Here is a 17,387-nt window from a genome sequence, read left to right as displayed (position 1 = left end):
TAAGGAAATGTCTTTAAAAGGATTTAATTAAAATATTATTATATAATTTATTATAAAGTATATATTGTATATATGGAAAAAGGTTTTATTAATCTACATACATATACATTAAATATGTAATTCAAAGTTATAAAAATAATTGTTTATATATCTAATTTAAAATAAAATACATTTATATTAGTTTTTTTATATAGATATAGTATCTTTAGTGCAGATATAATAAAAAACGTATATACGCTATACATATATATTAATAGAACAACTCTGCGATATAGTGCTTCCATAATAATAGTACTAGTTTGTTACTCTTTATAAAAAATGTTTTTTTTTTTCTATCTTAAAGATAATTTTATAGCAAATAAAATTAATAATTAGAAATTTCTTATTCAATACATTTATAGGTATTTTTATATTTACGAAAATATATTTATAGATGTAACAGAAAAGTAATTAATTTCATGTGTGTTATAATTTATAATAAAAGTTCAGTATTTATTATTACAATATAAAGTGTAATTAATGCGTAAATTTAATATTTTATAATATTGTTAGAAAATAATTAAAAGGAAATTTGAAATTTTCATAAAAAAGGAATGTAAAAATTAATTTAATAATCGTTTATTACTTCAGTAATATAATATCAAAAATTATTGAAAACATTTAAATCATTTATGAAAAGTCCGAACTACATATATATTAAAATACACAATAGAATAATGCTTTTTTGAAAAAATTATTATTTCTTTAAATTTTAGAGTATTCATATCGTGAGAATTGTATTATACATATTTAATCGTCATATAAAAAGACACAACTAAGAAAAAATATTAATAATTTTTTTTTTAGAATATAACAAATAAAAACCTTTATTATTTTATGATTTATAATAATTAATTAAGGATATCTTGTTTTTTAATATTATATAAAATCTTCTTTTACGATATAATATCATAATAAATAATAACCTTTACTTTGGATATAGTTATTGCTTTTATAAGTATTTAGTATTTTATTTTTAATATATTAAAAAAGGAAAAAAAAAGAAATTAAAATTTATAATTTACTCCTTAACATTTAGAAGCTTTTATAAAAATATTCTAATTTTATTATTTCTTAAGACAAAAACTCGTTATATTTATTTGTTAAGATAAAAGTATTGAGAAGGAATTTCACATTTAAACGTAAATAATTAAAAGAATAGTTATCGTTTTTTCTATCTTTAAGGATTAAAAAAGAAAATATTAATATGATAGTTTACAAATAATATTTCACCCATTCCGTATGATCCATTTTTGTAGTTGTTCAATTTGACACGCCTACTGCCCAATAAATGTGTTTTATTTGAAATCAAAGAAGATGAAATCATAAATAAGAAGGAATATTCCCGACTGCCCCAAACGTAAGAAGCCCCATAATTTCAATTTATTTGCACAGACGGTACGTTTGCATATTGAATTGAAAGTGAGTACATATTGTGCATCCGTTCCACAAGTGTGATTATAAAAGGCAATTGAGAGTAAAAAAATAATTTAGATTAAATGCATAACATTCCCTTTTAACAACGTCAAATATATTTTAAGTAAAATAATTTTATTAATAAATATAAAATGTAACATATGACAGTAAGAAGCAGGAACATATGTTAACAAAATTAATGAGAGTCTTCGCCTTAACATTTCTTCTAAACCCTGAACTAATTCAGTGGTGTGCTTTTTATTTATTTATAGTTGTATGCCACCCAAAAAGCACACCATTAAATGGGAATTCGTGAATTGATCTAGACGAGTGTATATAGTACTACCCAAACGATATGTTAATCGGATACGTTACTACATGTGCAAATGTGTTCAATTTTTATTTGTTAAGACGCTGTTATTTATCACTAAATAAGTGTAACATTATAGTAGTATATCATAATAAAAAAAATTATATTTTTATTACTTCACATCCAAGGGGGAAAATACTCATTTAATGTAATGAAGTAAATTTTCCGCCCTAAATATTTACAAAAAATGTGACAAATTTTTTCATCTCTGATAAGTAATAAGAAGGTTACACTATACCATGTGTAGATCAATTCATACCACTAATGTAGAATAGTCTAAAATTGAAAAATTCATTGAATTTTTCATTTAAAACAGGACTTATTATCAACTTGATGAAAAATAATAATCCAATGAAATAATTCCTATTTATGCGAAAATAATTGGAACATATTGGGCCATACGAATTTTAAACTTTCAACTTTTTTTTGCAAAATGGCTTTTTTTTTTTTTCACATATAAGTTATCTTTTCAATTATACTTAATAATAATCTATAAGGGGAACACTTTTTAAAAAAGAAAAAATGCAGTTCACTAACAGGTATTACTTTTTTAATTCTAAATTGTATTCCCTTTATGTGTAACGATACACAATTTTATGATTACTTTTTTACATTACAATTAAGGAATAGCATTTAAAAGGGTGAAATAAAGCATTACACAAAAGAAATTACCAATCCTTTGTGGTAATACCAATATTCTTAAATTTTATATTTTTCTAATGCATTTTTTTGGTTATTTGTTAGTGTTAATTTTGTATTCACATTTATTTTTATAAAATTATAACTCCCTCAACATTTTTTTTAAATCATTGCTAAAGAAATAAAACTATTTTTCTTAACTTACTACTATTTATTTGATAGCGTTTTTACGTTTTCTTCTCATCAATGCAACATGACTGTATGCAAAATAAATTTCGAATTTGTTTTAACATTTCATATTATACATATTACAAGTTTTATATATTATATTTTTAATGCGCAACGCGTTCGATTTAGTAAAGTTTCATTACAAATAAATAAAAATATTGTGAGAAGGCATTTTTCGCATATCATCGTTACGTGTATTAAAATTGTTTATAAATTCGTAACATAAATATAATGACACGAACGAAAATTAGGATGAATCAAATTAAATTTATTTGTGGTACTGTTCTCGTGAACATGTTTTTCTAGACATTTTTGCATATGTCAATATATTAATATTTTCGCACGTGCAAATACATAAACAAATTTGGTGTTACGTCCTTTTCGCCTCTTCAGTTGTGAACTTTATTTCTTCGCTTAATTATTTATTTCCTTCTTTACATCCTTGTATTTTTTATTTTTTTTTCACTTATTATTCTCCTTTTTAGCCATAAAAATTATTTAATAAACGATTTTTCAGAGTGCATGCATGCATATATCATAGTTTTCAAACCTATGCATTGCTTTAATTCAAATGGGATATTAATTTTTACCACGTTATATGAAAAAAAATACGTTAAGTAATAAACAGGAATTTATTTAAATTATATTCCTTTCGCATTAGGATAAAAAAAAAATTACAAGCCAACAGTACATGAGCATAGCCAGATATGCAAACTTCCGATTGTTGTTAAAGTGCTATTGCGTTTTACATGAATAAAGTTTTCTAGCAATTTATTATATACACTGTACTTATTGTGCATACTTGCATATTGCATATATTATTCGCTCTATGCATGAATATATATATGTACATATAATGCACATTTTTGAGAATTTTTTTTCTCCAAGAAATGCATAATTGTTAATGCGAAAAATGTTTAACCAACTTTTTATCTTAATACACTTTCTCAAATTTTGTACTCTTCAATAGTTTAAGCATTTTTAGCTAATTTTAAAAGCCAGTGATATTTTATATTTATAAAGTACAAAAGTGAAAAATAAAAATATACTACTGTACCCTTGGCAACTTGAGCATTGTACATCAATGAAATTATGATTTGTAAAAAATTTCCATACCACACTGATGTTTTACAAACTTAAAAGAAATGCATTATGAAAGAAAAAAACAAAAAATTCGAATTTTTCCTTAATTTTATCACCTTTACCCTTTTAATATTGACATGGTATTATCCTGATGAGGTACGAGGCATGCGCATATGAAATTTAAGAACTGCACGGCGTTTTGCTGTTTCGCTCGCGCAGTTTAAGCGGAAAAATTCGTTCACAAATATGTAAATATATATGTATATATGCGTATACTTCTTATCATGCTTCTCAATGTTCCACATGTTTCCCCCTTCTTCAGGGCATTTCCCCTGGTAAACCCTTTGGCCAGGGAACACAGTCAAGCAGCTCATTACACATACGAACCAGCAGATTGCTGAGAGGAAATATAGAGCAAGATGTGAACCAGAAGTATGCATCTCTAAGAGAAAGCATAAAACAATTAGTAAAAGAAGATGATGCCAATTTTAAAAGAAAATTAATTTCCCTATTACGTGACCACCAAATTGACAATAAGTTTATTAGCACCTTAATGAAAAGTGATGATGTGCCGAGATACTCAGATCCAAGGCAACTTAGAGAATCTTACAAAAAGGTTTCTGATTCATTAAAGTACCATAATGATTATGATAGCAGCGAAGAAGATAATGATATCTATGATTTTTATTATGATGATGACGACGACGATGATTATAGGGACAGTGAAGAAACATTCTATGATACTGATATCTTTGACGATTCCGATTCAGGTGACGATGATAAATACGATTATTCCTATGATAGAGAATGTGGTGAATTAAAAAACACTGATTCGTACAGAAAAGGACGCCACCCATCAAAATATGAGAACATGCATGACAAAGAATTATATAAATCAAGAGATCCAAATAGAGGGTTAAAGCATAGACAAAGTAAAAAAGGTTTTTTTTCTTCCCTTTCTAAATTTTTAAAAAACTCGGACGCATTGTACGAACAAGAATTTATCAAGTTGATAACATATGATGATAGAACTAGTTCGCGCGCCAAAAGAACATCGGGAAAACTGAAATTGTATTTTAATATTATTTCTCCACTCCTGACATGCGCCTTATTTGTGCTTGGATCTTTGGTACTATACCATCCTGTAGTTTTTTTGTCGTCAGTCATAGCATATTTGATAACTGTGTTTTACATGTTGTATAAATCAGTGATAGTTTCCAAAAAATGTTCCATCCAAGACAGGGTAAATAAGAAACGACGTAGTGAGCTGACTGCTGCTCGAAGATAAAATTCTTTTTATTAATCATTAAATTTATTACAGAAAAAATTATTACTGTTAGATCGTAAACACTTAATGGCATACGCATTGCTACTTATATAATCGAAATATTGACGTAATGCGGGTGAATTACGCTCCTTTCAAATTTCGCCTTAGGAAAAAGATCCTACCATATTTTATGTTTCCCCTAGGATAAATTTCCTACAAGAATGCATATTCACCTTTTATGCCTATTTCATGGATCGATCTTATTCAGTTATCATAGTAAAGTTCGCTTTTCTACAGTATTTCTTTTTTTTATATTTAATCCATATTTTTATGATATCTACCAACGTGTTTATTTGTTTTAATTTTCACACTGCGGCAATGTTTTAATTAATTGTTTTGTTTCTTATATAGTTTACCCACCCATCATTTATGATTTGAGATTTGCGATTTATTATCTATTTTATTTATACGTATAATTTTTTCCTAATGCATTTTTAGATATGTAAATTATGAATTATATTATATTACCATCTATATCACTGCAGTCACCCTTCATATGATGCGTATGTATACTTAACGCACATATGTGACAGGCGTGCATAGTAAAAATTTCATGTAAGAGACATCACAATTTTAAAGATATTCCAGTTAAATGGGAAATTTATTTTATCCATACTTATGAGTTAACCGAAATATTATGTTTTATTTGGAGGTTTCTTTTTTTCCAAGTTGGTTTGTCCCGCTACTACGAGGAAGGAAAAAGTAACCAAAGATAAAAACAATTTTTAGTTTCATTTCGTAAATGCGTAATTTGTAATACACATTTGCGTGTCCTGTTCATTCTTGGCACTATACATATAAAAATTAAATGCCGTGTTTTAAGGAAACTATTTATTTTTCCTACCACGTTTTGACATTTTTCTGAAGAAATAAGGTGCGCGTAATTTACTGCTAGCCCCTTTGCATATTATTAATTATCCACCTACATTTGTATTTAAGTTTTCTTCCATCACAGCGTGGCACGAAAGGTAGAAGGTTGCTTATGCTGAACGGAAGACATGGTCTACCAACGCGTTATTATTTCTACATTACAAAATAGGGATAGCTAGTGCTACATAGTATAAAATAGCGCGTATTGCACTTGTGTCCAGTTTTTCTTAAATACTCAGATTGTTATTTTTAAATGTTTTTCCATTTAGGAAAGAGAAAAATGCACAACTGGTGTAAATACATGTACATTCGAATACACAAGAAACAGTAAAATTTGCCGTAAAAAAAAAGTTATGTAAAAGTAACACGAACTATTTATACAGGTAACCGCAGTAATATCAAAATTTTTACACGTCTCCTATGAGAATCTCTTATTCGTGAGGCCCCTTTCCGAAGAATGCTATAAAGGAACTCAACAATTTAACGAAATCGTAAATTATAAAAGCAAATATGATTCGCTTAAACAAATTATACATAATGAAATCATGTTTTTTTTTTTTTATTGAACTAATGATGACGAAAAGACCTTTTAGATATACAATTATAAATGATTCCATTTTTTCACTAAAAAAGCATTGCTACGCTTCTTAGTGTAGTATTATTTTTTCAAGCGAAATCACACATGGCGCAGCATGAGATAAACTCTTCTGACATGTTATATATACATATGCCACAAATTCGTAGGTCACCTTTTCCAACTACATACTATGACAGCGCAAAGAATGGTGAAAATGTAATCGAAGTGGAAATATATTTTTAAACCACGCATTAACTTTCATCACTGCATCGAGTCCTTAAATAACATATTCGTAATTTCAACGCGCTTAGGAAAATTACGATCAATCTAATATGCAGCGCTTATACTAATTAATAATGTTGGAAGGGCAAGCGTAAAACTACACAAAAAAAATGTGTTGATCCATATATGGAAAAATAACGCGGTGGTTTCAATTTTTATTATATAAACATTAGTTTTTTACCGTTTTTTACCGTTTTTTTTCTGTACACATATACTCATCACAATTGTCATTTTTACTACAAAAGAATTGTAATTAATGCACAATTATGAATTATATTATCCTTTTTATGTACTTATTCAAAATTATTTTACGTATTTGCCACTTCTTTCTGGCAACTTGAAGCCTCAGTTACGTCAAGTCTTTAATATAAACATTTCTTGTCACAACTTTTAGTTTTCTTCTTAACTGTGCTGACATACTCTTTCTTTCTTATTATATTATTTTACTGATTAATTGTTACTTGCGTATAACAGAACAATGATATTGTATAATGGTAAATTCCGTTTAATGATTAACAAAAAAATTAACTTATGCATAATAATATGAAAAAAGTAGAAATTACACTATTTAACTAAATTTTATTTTTTATCCTTTACATTTATTTTCCATGTTCTGATTTAAAAATACAAATTTTTTTTTTTATGCGCTGCTTTTTTTACTACACATGACATATAAAAATGTTAGAATTATTCCTTTTCTAAATAAATTAATTAATAAATATAATATATGTGTATTTTTTTCCCCGCTTTGCTATTTTATTTATTGTATCGAATTAATTTTGCAAAGTTATATAAATAATATCCGTCATTCTTGCAATTACAGAAGATACTTCGTATAATGTGAACCCATTGGAAGTTTTAAAATTTTTTTTCAAATTGAATTTTCATAAATATACTTTGCAATTCTTTTTTACATTTTCCGTTTATTATTTTGACGAAATTAGTTCTCTTTGTCGGTTTTGCTAAATATGCTTATTAACATAGTATATGCTGTGCATGTATACGCATATATATATAATATTTGTTTTTTTTTTGAAAATATTATCATTTTGTTGCCCCGTTGCACTGTGCCTATACTATTATTCCTTTATAAACTTTTTTACAAATCCATAAGGCTTATTTTTTTGAGTTCATTTTTACTATAGCATTGCACAACAGTTTTTATGGTTATGTTTGCATAAAACACGTATTCATTGCAATTATATTTTGATTTAATAATACATTTATTTTATGTTCCTTGAATAAATTCTTTAATTATGTTTTTAAATATAATTAAAGGTTTTGAAATATTTTCAATTTTGAAAGAATAAGAGAGAAAACATAGCAAAAAATATTATGGATAAAATAAAAAGAGCAGCTATGGAATTACATTGTCCGAGATATTTCATTTCGTAGCCTAATTTAGCTAATCTTTTCACTTGATACAAAAATATCGTCAACGTTGAAGAGGTTCTAAATGAAAAGGCGAACATATAAAATTTTCGTACCTAATACAATTTTTATAATTACTCTCTTAACATGGTTAACATGGAATTCCTCTAACGATGTAATCTAATTAATCTGCTTAATTCGTGTGCTACTTCTTTGCTCATTGTGTATGTTGAAGCTAAATTTTGTCTTTTTTTCTTCTTTTTCTTCTTCTTTTTCTTCTTCTTCTTTTTATTATTATTTTTTTTTTTATTAATTTAAAAGGTTATGTACACATTTTAAAATTTTGAATGCTTTCCATCACAATTTGTAGACAACTTCCTGTGAGAGATCACTCAAAACAGAGGCCATTTTTAGCATTAAATGTAACGTAAGAAATGGAAGAATACTAATAGGAAAAAGCACAAGTAAAAGTGAGTCCGTTTTTGACCTAAAATATGCACTCTTTAAAGAAAAAATAATAGATTTACTAAATGAAAATGATGAAGAATTTGAAAAGCGAACAAAAGCATATATGCAAGATGAGGCTTTTAGAAAACGATTTAATATATTTTTGGAGAATGAAGAATTTCAAAAACATTTTAACATTCTAGTAAGTGAATTCGATTTGATAAAACCGCCCGAACCAGCAATCCAGGACGCCGACTGTACCAAATCGACTTTTTCTTTCAAAATTTTTAAACCCCTTAAAAAACCTTATCATTCTGCGCAAAATAAGAATCATGCCTACAGTTATGAATACAACAGGGAAGAAAAACAGCCAGAATGTGACGAAAGTAAAGAAGAAAAAGAAAAATATAAAGCTGAGTTTGATGTTAAATCACAAGATTATAATTCCAGTGGAAACAAATTTATTAGAGTATCAACAAGATGGAACAGACAAATGAGACAGAACAAAAACAATAAATCCAAAATAAAATCAAAACTATCGAAGCTATTCTCAGTGATTAAGAATGCCGATGATATATACGAAACACAATTGATAAATATGATAACTATGAACAAAAAAAAAAGGGAAACTTTTTTGGATAAAGTATAACAAGAATACTGCTAAAGCTATTATGCCAATTATAGGAGCTGCAGTAAGCACAATTGTCATTTTAGCTTCATCCCTTAGTGCAGGCAACATTGCAGCGGCATTTCTGACCATGATTTTATCAATCATATTTGTGCTGTACAAGTACAATAAATGTAGCGAAATAAGTAAAAAACACAGAGCAGATAATATTAATCCAAATCCTGAAGCTTACTTGTCAACTTAGCAGAAGACAATTTCATAAAAAGTTTTCACATTGACCGAGCAAGTAGTTTGACCGCACTACTTTCAACTCCCAGGGGTTTGTAAAATATATGCGTACATATATTATGTATATATCCATACTGCAAACACGTATGTGATAATATAATTACATTTTCCCCAATTTTATTTTCAAAAAAAGTATTTAAAATTTTTTTTTTTTTTGGTTTTTGTTAGCACCTCCTGCTGTAATTTGTCATTAGTGTTTTAATTTTTTGTACAAATAATGAATTATACGTAATTATTATATAATCAAAGTGAACACTTTTAAATAATTTTTTTTTCCCTCCCCCCCCATTTTTTTTTTGTGCTTTCTTCTCATTCTCCACTCTGGACTAATAATAATTCTTATTATTAATCATTTTACTGTAATATTATTGACAATTTACTGTCATTTTTTTTTTTTTTTACCGTTTTACATTTCACGTATAGTATTTTTTTAATTTGTAATTTGAATATACATTTATTTATTTCGTATGTATTTACTGCATATGTATATATGCACCTATACATATACATATAAGTGTAAAATTTCTGTGGTATAATTTTAAGAAATAATTCAATGGTATCCATATATGATAAAAAATATATGTGGAAAATATATAAGTATATAATGCTACACACGAATTAGCACTGTTTTGTTCATAATAACTAAAGCGGTGTATATACCCATTAAAATTAAGTAGAAAAATATGTTTACAAATATTTTTTATTTGAAATAGTTGCTTTCTATGTGCACACATAAAGATGTATATAGAGCATAATTTGAATCTTCGATTTGACATGCACAGACGCTGAAGCAAGTGTGTATATATATACCTATTGGTAAAAATATTTCATTATTATGCTACCAAAAACAGTATTGTTCTATTTGCGTTTATTAAATATCGTAGTGAAGTGAGGTCACCTTTTCTTTTATTTTTCCCCCTCCTACTTTGGCCATTTCGGTGATCCATACTTCATACAACTTCATGGATTACCAGCCCTGAATTGTTTCGCACGTTTCGCCTACATATATGTACAACAGAAGGATCAATGTATAAATAATTCGACTACCTCCTGTGCAAACATTTTTCCCTCTTTTTTCCATTTTATCATATTCATTGTGGTCGTCCAAAAACAATTTTCAATTATTAATAATTTTGAACCTTCTGCATTTATACACTACACATTTGTAAACACCCCTATACATAATGACACATTGACAATTTTAAGGTGATCTATTTTATGCTCTATATTTTGAAAAAAATAACGCAGTTATACACATTCGTTTTACGCTAAAGCTAAGCAGTACCCATTAACAACCCCTAAATTTAAACGCTCGAATCCCTGCATTTTACCTTTTTTACATAAAATTTTATTAGAATTAAGATAAATCAAAAATTGGAGTTCGTTCTTTATAACTTTATTTATTTGTAAAAAAAACGTAAATTAATTATATAAAATTAAAAAGATTAAATACAAAGCTCGCTTCAAAAGGTATGTACTTTTCGCGACTGTCTGATTACCGTTGAATTTTAATTTTATTCATTACACTCAACAGCGCTGATTCTTAAAAGTGTTAAAAAAAACATTAAGAACAATATTACAAAATATAGCAAGCTAACACAAAGAAAAAAATTTACGTAAAACACCTAAAAGAGTATTCACTATAGATGCATATATAAGGGATCGTACCTGCTATTTTTAATATAAGTTATCCCCTACTTAGCAGTAATATTATATAGTACAAACATTTTGTACATTCTACAAAACAATGTAATTGTTAACCGTAAAAAGCTAACTATTATAATGCATAAAAATCGCAGAATTAAGCAAAATTACTCTTATTTATAATTTTCTCCCTATTTAATATTAACCTTTTTTTTATTTATTTTTATTTTATTTTTTTTTTCGTTTGTGTGCTAAAGAATAATTTTTTGAGTACTTGCATCCATTTTTTTATTTATTTATCACAACGGATTTTGCTCTTGTACAACGTGGCACGACTTTTGTACTACGACGCATAATGAGTACCCACTTTGCCATTCCTACAATAAAATGTTATATTTTTTAAAAATGTTGTTTAAATTGTTAAAAAAAAAAAAAAAAAAAAAACGGGTAAAATACATTAATATCTTATTACATAATTGTTAAAAATAAAACAAAAGAATCCCACTTTATCATTTTTTACTTTAAAAATATAACAAAAAAAAGATATTCATTTATGTGGCCTGCAAATTTATTTATTGAGCGGATTCGCTTTCTACATCGAAAAAATGTTTTTTTTTCTCTCAGTGCTTAACCTAAAAATTGTATATAAAAACGCTAATAGTTTAAAATTTTATTTTTTATTATTCTATTATTTATAAATACATATGGAACTTATATAATATTCATATAATATAGCAGCAATATGCGGGCAGTGTATAGTTATACTGATGTATATATGAAATTACTTTTTGTTTTGTATATTAGTTCTGTTCTTTTAATTATTAGGAGTGTCCATATTGAGATAAATATAACAGTATATTATATGTACCAAAAATATATTGCTTCTTCTTTTTAATAATCATTGTAAAGTCATAAACGCTTGTAAATTTTTTTTAATTTTTCTTTATTTTAAAATAAAACTTTGTTTAATTTATCAGAATTTTTTTTTAATTAGTAACTTTTTGAGAAAATTTTTTAAATGCTTTTCATCTTTTTTTATTTCTGATTTGTTTAAAAATGAAATTGATTATTAATATGAGAAGTTATTTATTGGGGTTATTAAACACTTAGTTAATACCATTTGTCATTAGTTAGATTTTACATATGCTGACGTCATATATTTCTATAATTATAAAATTAAGCCGCTACTCAATGTCTTTTTGAACCAATCCCCCGTGCAGTCTTTATACTGCTCCATTGTACGTATTATGTATATGTATATAAGTATATACGTATGTATGATACAATCGTTACTTTCCTAAATACGTACATTATATTATTTTAAAAACCGGCGATCCACTGTAATATTTTTTTAAATTATGAAATGAAACCACTAAAGAAAAGTTATTTAGATCACAAGTAACAGTTTCTTTTATGGAAACCATTATAGCGTAACTTAATATTTTACGAAAGGGATATAGAGATAAATGGCAACCTCTATGAAACACTCTAGGAAAGAAATAATAAATGTTTTTCACTTTTCTGTTAAACTATTTTTGTTTTCTTTCCTAATTTGGATTATAACCGGTTCTAACGAGGTAAGACAGCGAAACGAAGAAAAGAGAAAATACTCGAAAACGTCCTGGAAAAGATTTGGGACGTACATTAACGTTTACCCCCGTTCACCCTAAATAATATGCATATCGTGTTGCTACATTCTTTCTTAAATAGCCATTTGTATTGCATAATTTTATAACGTTTATGCAATTTTTAGAGAAACCCTGGAAAAAAATGGGGGTAATAGTGAGCACCACAGTTTGGAAAAAAAAGTAGACCCCAGAGATAACAGATGGTTAGCAGAAAAAAATAACCTTGGGGAATCACCACCTGAACGGGATCACTTTGAAAATTTAGAGGTTCTAATAAAAACAATGCAAAAAAATATAATGTTAACGTCGTGGGAATGTCGTCACAATGCCGATACCCACCGTGACACTGTAACAACATGACACAAGTGAACGTCTTTGCAATATATAAGCATAATCGCAATATCAAGCTTCACTTCAGCTAGACAAACCATATACACACAATGCATTTGCTATTTTCCCTGTCTTTTCTTCAGGATTACTATGCTATATTAGGGGTAAACAGAGATGCTACAAACCTTGAAATAAAAAGGCGTACAGAAAATTAACCATGAAATGGCATCCAGATAGACATATAGATCCAGAGTATAAAAAAATTGCGGAAGAAAAATTCAAGATTGTGCTTGAAGCATATGAAGTTCTATCAGATGAAAATAAAAGGCAAATTTATGATCTCTATGGTATAGAAGCGTTAAAAGGAAACTTTACATTTTACGAAGATAACGACGAAGAAAATGCAGATGAGTCTCCTGGATTTTCATTTTACCAAACGAAAATAAATACCGCTGAAATGTTCAATAAATTTATAGATCCAGTTAAGAACTTTTCAATTAAGTCAGCCTTCAATGAACGATTTCAACAGGTTTCAGATTTTATTAATAACATCAGCTCCAAGATTAACTCCTCTTCGACCCCAGGAGGTAGGACAAGAGAGATGAAATGTCCTTTGTGCGCATATATATAATATGAAAATATATATGATATGAGCATATATATAATATGAGCATATATATAATATGAGCATATATATAACATCAGCATATATATAAATTATACACGCATATGATAAAGCTGAAATATGATGCAAAAGAACAAACGAAGTGGACAGCAAAAATAAAGCTACCATTTCGAATGATTACTGTGCTAAGTGTAACGTTTCTTCCTTTTATTTGTAATATAAAAGAACACGCCAATTTGTGTGCGACACATATATTAGATGCATGTCTCTGTACCTTTCTGTCCCTTTTGCGCTGCAGGCTCTAGTACGGATAACACGCCTAAGTCATACGAAGCGCCTCTTCTTGTGACATTAGAAGACTTATACCACGGATGCCAAAAAAGAATAAAAGTTAAGAGAAAAAGGTATAATGGACCTGTTTCTTATGATGATCACAAACTGCTAACTATAGATATAAAACCAGGATTAGATGACGGAACCGAAATTATATTCTATGGAGATGGGGATCAGGTATCTCCTTGGCTACAACCGGGAAATTTAATTTCAAAGTAAAAACGAAAGAACATAACATATATACAAGAGAGGGCAATAATCTCATTTTTAGGTGTGTATTAACCTTAGAAGAAGCGTTATGTGGCTTCCAGTTTGGGCTCATAACATTAGATAATAGAGAGTTAATCATACGAGTAGATGATATTGTTGCTCCAAATTCTAGAAGAACAATTCCCAACGAAGGAATGCCTATTTTAAATAATCCATCAAAAAGGGGGGATCTAATAATTGAGTTTGTAATTGTATTCCCTTCCAATTTGAGCACGGAAGAAAAGGTTGCCCTGAAAGATATTTTATATGTTAAAAAATGAAAGCACTTAGGAATCACGAAATAGGGGGAAAAATGTAATCCTACATGTTGGTAGACGCGCAGATTCGTAGACAGACATATTGATAGACAGACATATTGATAGATTGATAAATATATCAATCCAGTGACGGCCAAAGATACAAGCTTCCCCTAGTTTTTACCAAAATGAAATGCGTACAACAAAAATACAACTGCATTGTGATATTTCCATATAATGCTACAGTTGTGAATGGAAAAAGATGTTGTAAAATGTTATGTACACATACCAGCTTTTAATTAAATGACCTTTTTCATTTTTATTTGGTATTTTCGTTTTTTCTTTTTTTACGTGTAATTTTCCTTTTCCCTTTTCCTTTGGAATATTCGAATTTGATTATATCTTTGTATATATAATCTTACATATACTGATGCTTCCATCAGAAAGTTAAATTGTGCAAACATGTCTTCATACGTGCATATGCATAATTTAATTTAACATAATTGTTTGAACAAAGGAAAAAAGGGGGGGAAACTTTTTCATAACAAATTTTATGACTATAACAAAATATACAATATAATATACAATATATCATTTATCATAATTTAAATAATCATCCAGCATATTATACCGTTCTATATGTTAAAAGGTTCTGTTAACCTTTATCATAGTGGGTTTAAAGAAGCACCCTGTAAGTTGTCCAGAGTGGTCGGCGTAAACACATTTCAGTTATTCACTACTACGATGGTTACAGCTGCTACTACAAATTTTAGGTATATGAAAAACGGTACTTCAAATGTAGTCCTTTTTAAGGATACTCATTATGGGAGTAACATTATATATAATCTGACACTTATATCTACGTATAATTAGGCTTCATTCATTCTTTAAGGCACAGTTGTATGTTTCGAAACGTGGGTTATCATTTCTGCTCGCGTTCTCATCTACCTAGCGAGGTATAAAATGCTCAGAGTTCACATTCCGATTGCGCTTATTCAACCGACAATTTATTAGAAACTACCTTTTTTTCATATCAATTCACAATTGAAGACGCCTAAAAAATAATTGATAAAATTGGAATCTAAAATAATTCCCATTAACTGCTCCTTTATGCACTATCAAAAACCTATGATTCGTCTTCACAAAATTTTCAGGTAGCCCCTAATTCATATTCTTACAGAACTGATCAATTTGCATGTATTGCAATATGAGACATGTGTTTTTAAAAAGAGCATGTTTTTATAATTATTTGCTCTTCACATCATATAAAGCGATAAATCTATTTTTTCGTGAAATGGAAATTTTATAAAAAAAGGAAATATTTTCCGTTTTTTTTTTTTTTTTTTCTTTTTTGCATTCCCATTAAATAAGCAATTAATTGCAATGTCACTGGAACGAATTCTACTTAAAAAAAGATGATAATACAATTCACTGCGTAATCACCAATAATTAATAATAACGTGGACGCTTTTATGTCTATCTCTGCTGCTTTATGTGTGCTAAGCGATAATTCCTATTTTGGGGTAACTCTTTAAGAGGAAGAATAAAATAACATGCGATGAATTAATTTTACTGTACATAGAAACCTAATGTGTGTAAATAAACACACAATTGAACGCTACTCTGATTTTTTATTTTTTTTAATACCATTCTTAACATAATTTTGGTTTTCTAAAAATTTTTTTTTCTCCATAACTAATAATCCAAGATTTGGTCCTCTTTTCTTAAAAAGGAGAAAAAAATAAAAACAACTTTTCAGAACAATTTATTTTTAAATGCTAACTTGGATTACACGTTTAAACATAAAAGGAATATTTGTGAACATGACATCTTAACTACAACGTACTGCTTTTTTTTTTATGGCCTAGTGAAATAGAGTTAATCCTGGGTATAAATAACTTCTTTATGCTATTTTGGGCCATAATAACATGAATAAATAAACGAAAGAATGCAAATCAACCATGTGGGTGCCACAAAAAGGTTCGTCATCATATTTTTCTATTATGAACCTTTTCATTATTAAAATTAAATACTGTTTTATATTTATATATTATCACTTTAGAGAGATAAGAATTGCATATGGTCATCAATTCTAGAGTTATTTTTCTTGTTTTCCTTTTTTCTACCTTTTAAATATAGATTCACCATTGCCACTTCTTCCTTTGCACATTTTCAGGCCTTTTTCATCCTCCATGACGTGTTTTTAAACCCTTTTTCGAAACTTAACTCAAATCTCCCATTTATAGTCGAGCATGCTTATAAGATTTAAAATAAAGGAAAACCAAATAGAGGAAAATAAAATAGGGGAAAAACAAATAAAGGAAAACAAAATACGGGTAAAACAAAATTGCATGTATTTAGCGAATTTCATGCGTTCACCTATTCCCAGCCCTATTATTAAACTTACCACTTTAGCATTTTGCACTGCTCATAAATTTGTAAACACATTTAATAATTTATTATCCAGCAAGGAGAAAAGTTCAAATAATGACAGTTATAAAAAGAAAAAACAAAGCAATAACCATACAAGTAAATGTGAAAACTGCTCAACTTTATTTCTAGTAAAGTAAAATGTGATCTAATAGGAATAATTGTAAAAATTAAAAGGTGTATTCTGATATTGTGCATTATATAACATGAATAAATTTATCATTTAGGCGATGTAACATTTGCCCCTCTCCTTATTGTTAGAATTAGAACAGAAACGCATAAACACATTTCATACATATTCATGGTGTGAATAAACATATAAAAAC

At 27.8% G+C, this 17,387-nt stretch overlaps 3 protein-coding genes across 3 annotated transcripts; all 3 read left to right on the top strand.

Moving 5' to 3' along the window:
* Nucleotides 1-3,844: 3,844 nt before the first annotated feature.
* On the top strand, nt 3,845-5,063 carry PCYB_001130 (hypothetical protein; the record flags this gene model as incomplete). The annotated part of the gene is made up of 3 exons (XM_004228263.1): nt 3,845-3,931; nt 4,098-4,335; nt 4,582-5,063. 3 exons carry the CDS (start codon nt 3,845-3,847, stop codon nt 5,061-5,063), a joined length of 807 nt encoding a protein of 268 aa, XP_004228311.1.
* Nucleotides 5,064-7,995: 2,932 nt separating this feature from the next.
* Nucleotides 7,996-9,298, top strand: PCYB_001120 (hypothetical protein; the record flags this gene model as incomplete). The annotated part of the gene is made up of 2 exons (XM_004228262.1): nt 7,996-8,377; nt 8,573-9,298. Exons 1-2 carry the CDS (start codon nt 8,288-8,290, stop codon nt 9,296-9,298), a joined length of 816 nt encoding a protein of 271 aa, XP_004228310.1. The 5' UTR covers nt 7,996-8,287.
* A 3,377-nt stretch (nt 9,299-12,675) lies between these two features.
* PCYB_001110 (heat shock protein) lies at nt 12,676-13,382 on the top strand (the record flags this gene model as incomplete). Its single annotated transcript, XM_004228261.1, has 3 exons — nt 12,676-12,848; nt 12,963-13,104; nt 13,311-13,382. The coding sequence occupies 3 exons, from the start codon at nt 12,676-12,678 to the stop codon at nt 13,380-13,382; spliced, it is 387 nt and encodes a 128-aa protein (XP_004228309.1).
* Nucleotides 13,383-17,387: the final 4,005 nt, after the last annotated feature.

Source organism: Plasmodium cynomolgi (assembly GCF_000321355.1).
Source record: "Plasmodium cynomolgi strain B DNA, scaffold: 0003, whole genome shotgun sequence".
Taxonomy (NCBI): domain Eukaryota; phylum Apicomplexa; class Aconoidasida; order Haemosporida; family Plasmodiidae; genus Plasmodium; species Plasmodium cynomolgi.
This window is presented reverse-complemented; position numbering and strand designations above follow the sequence as displayed.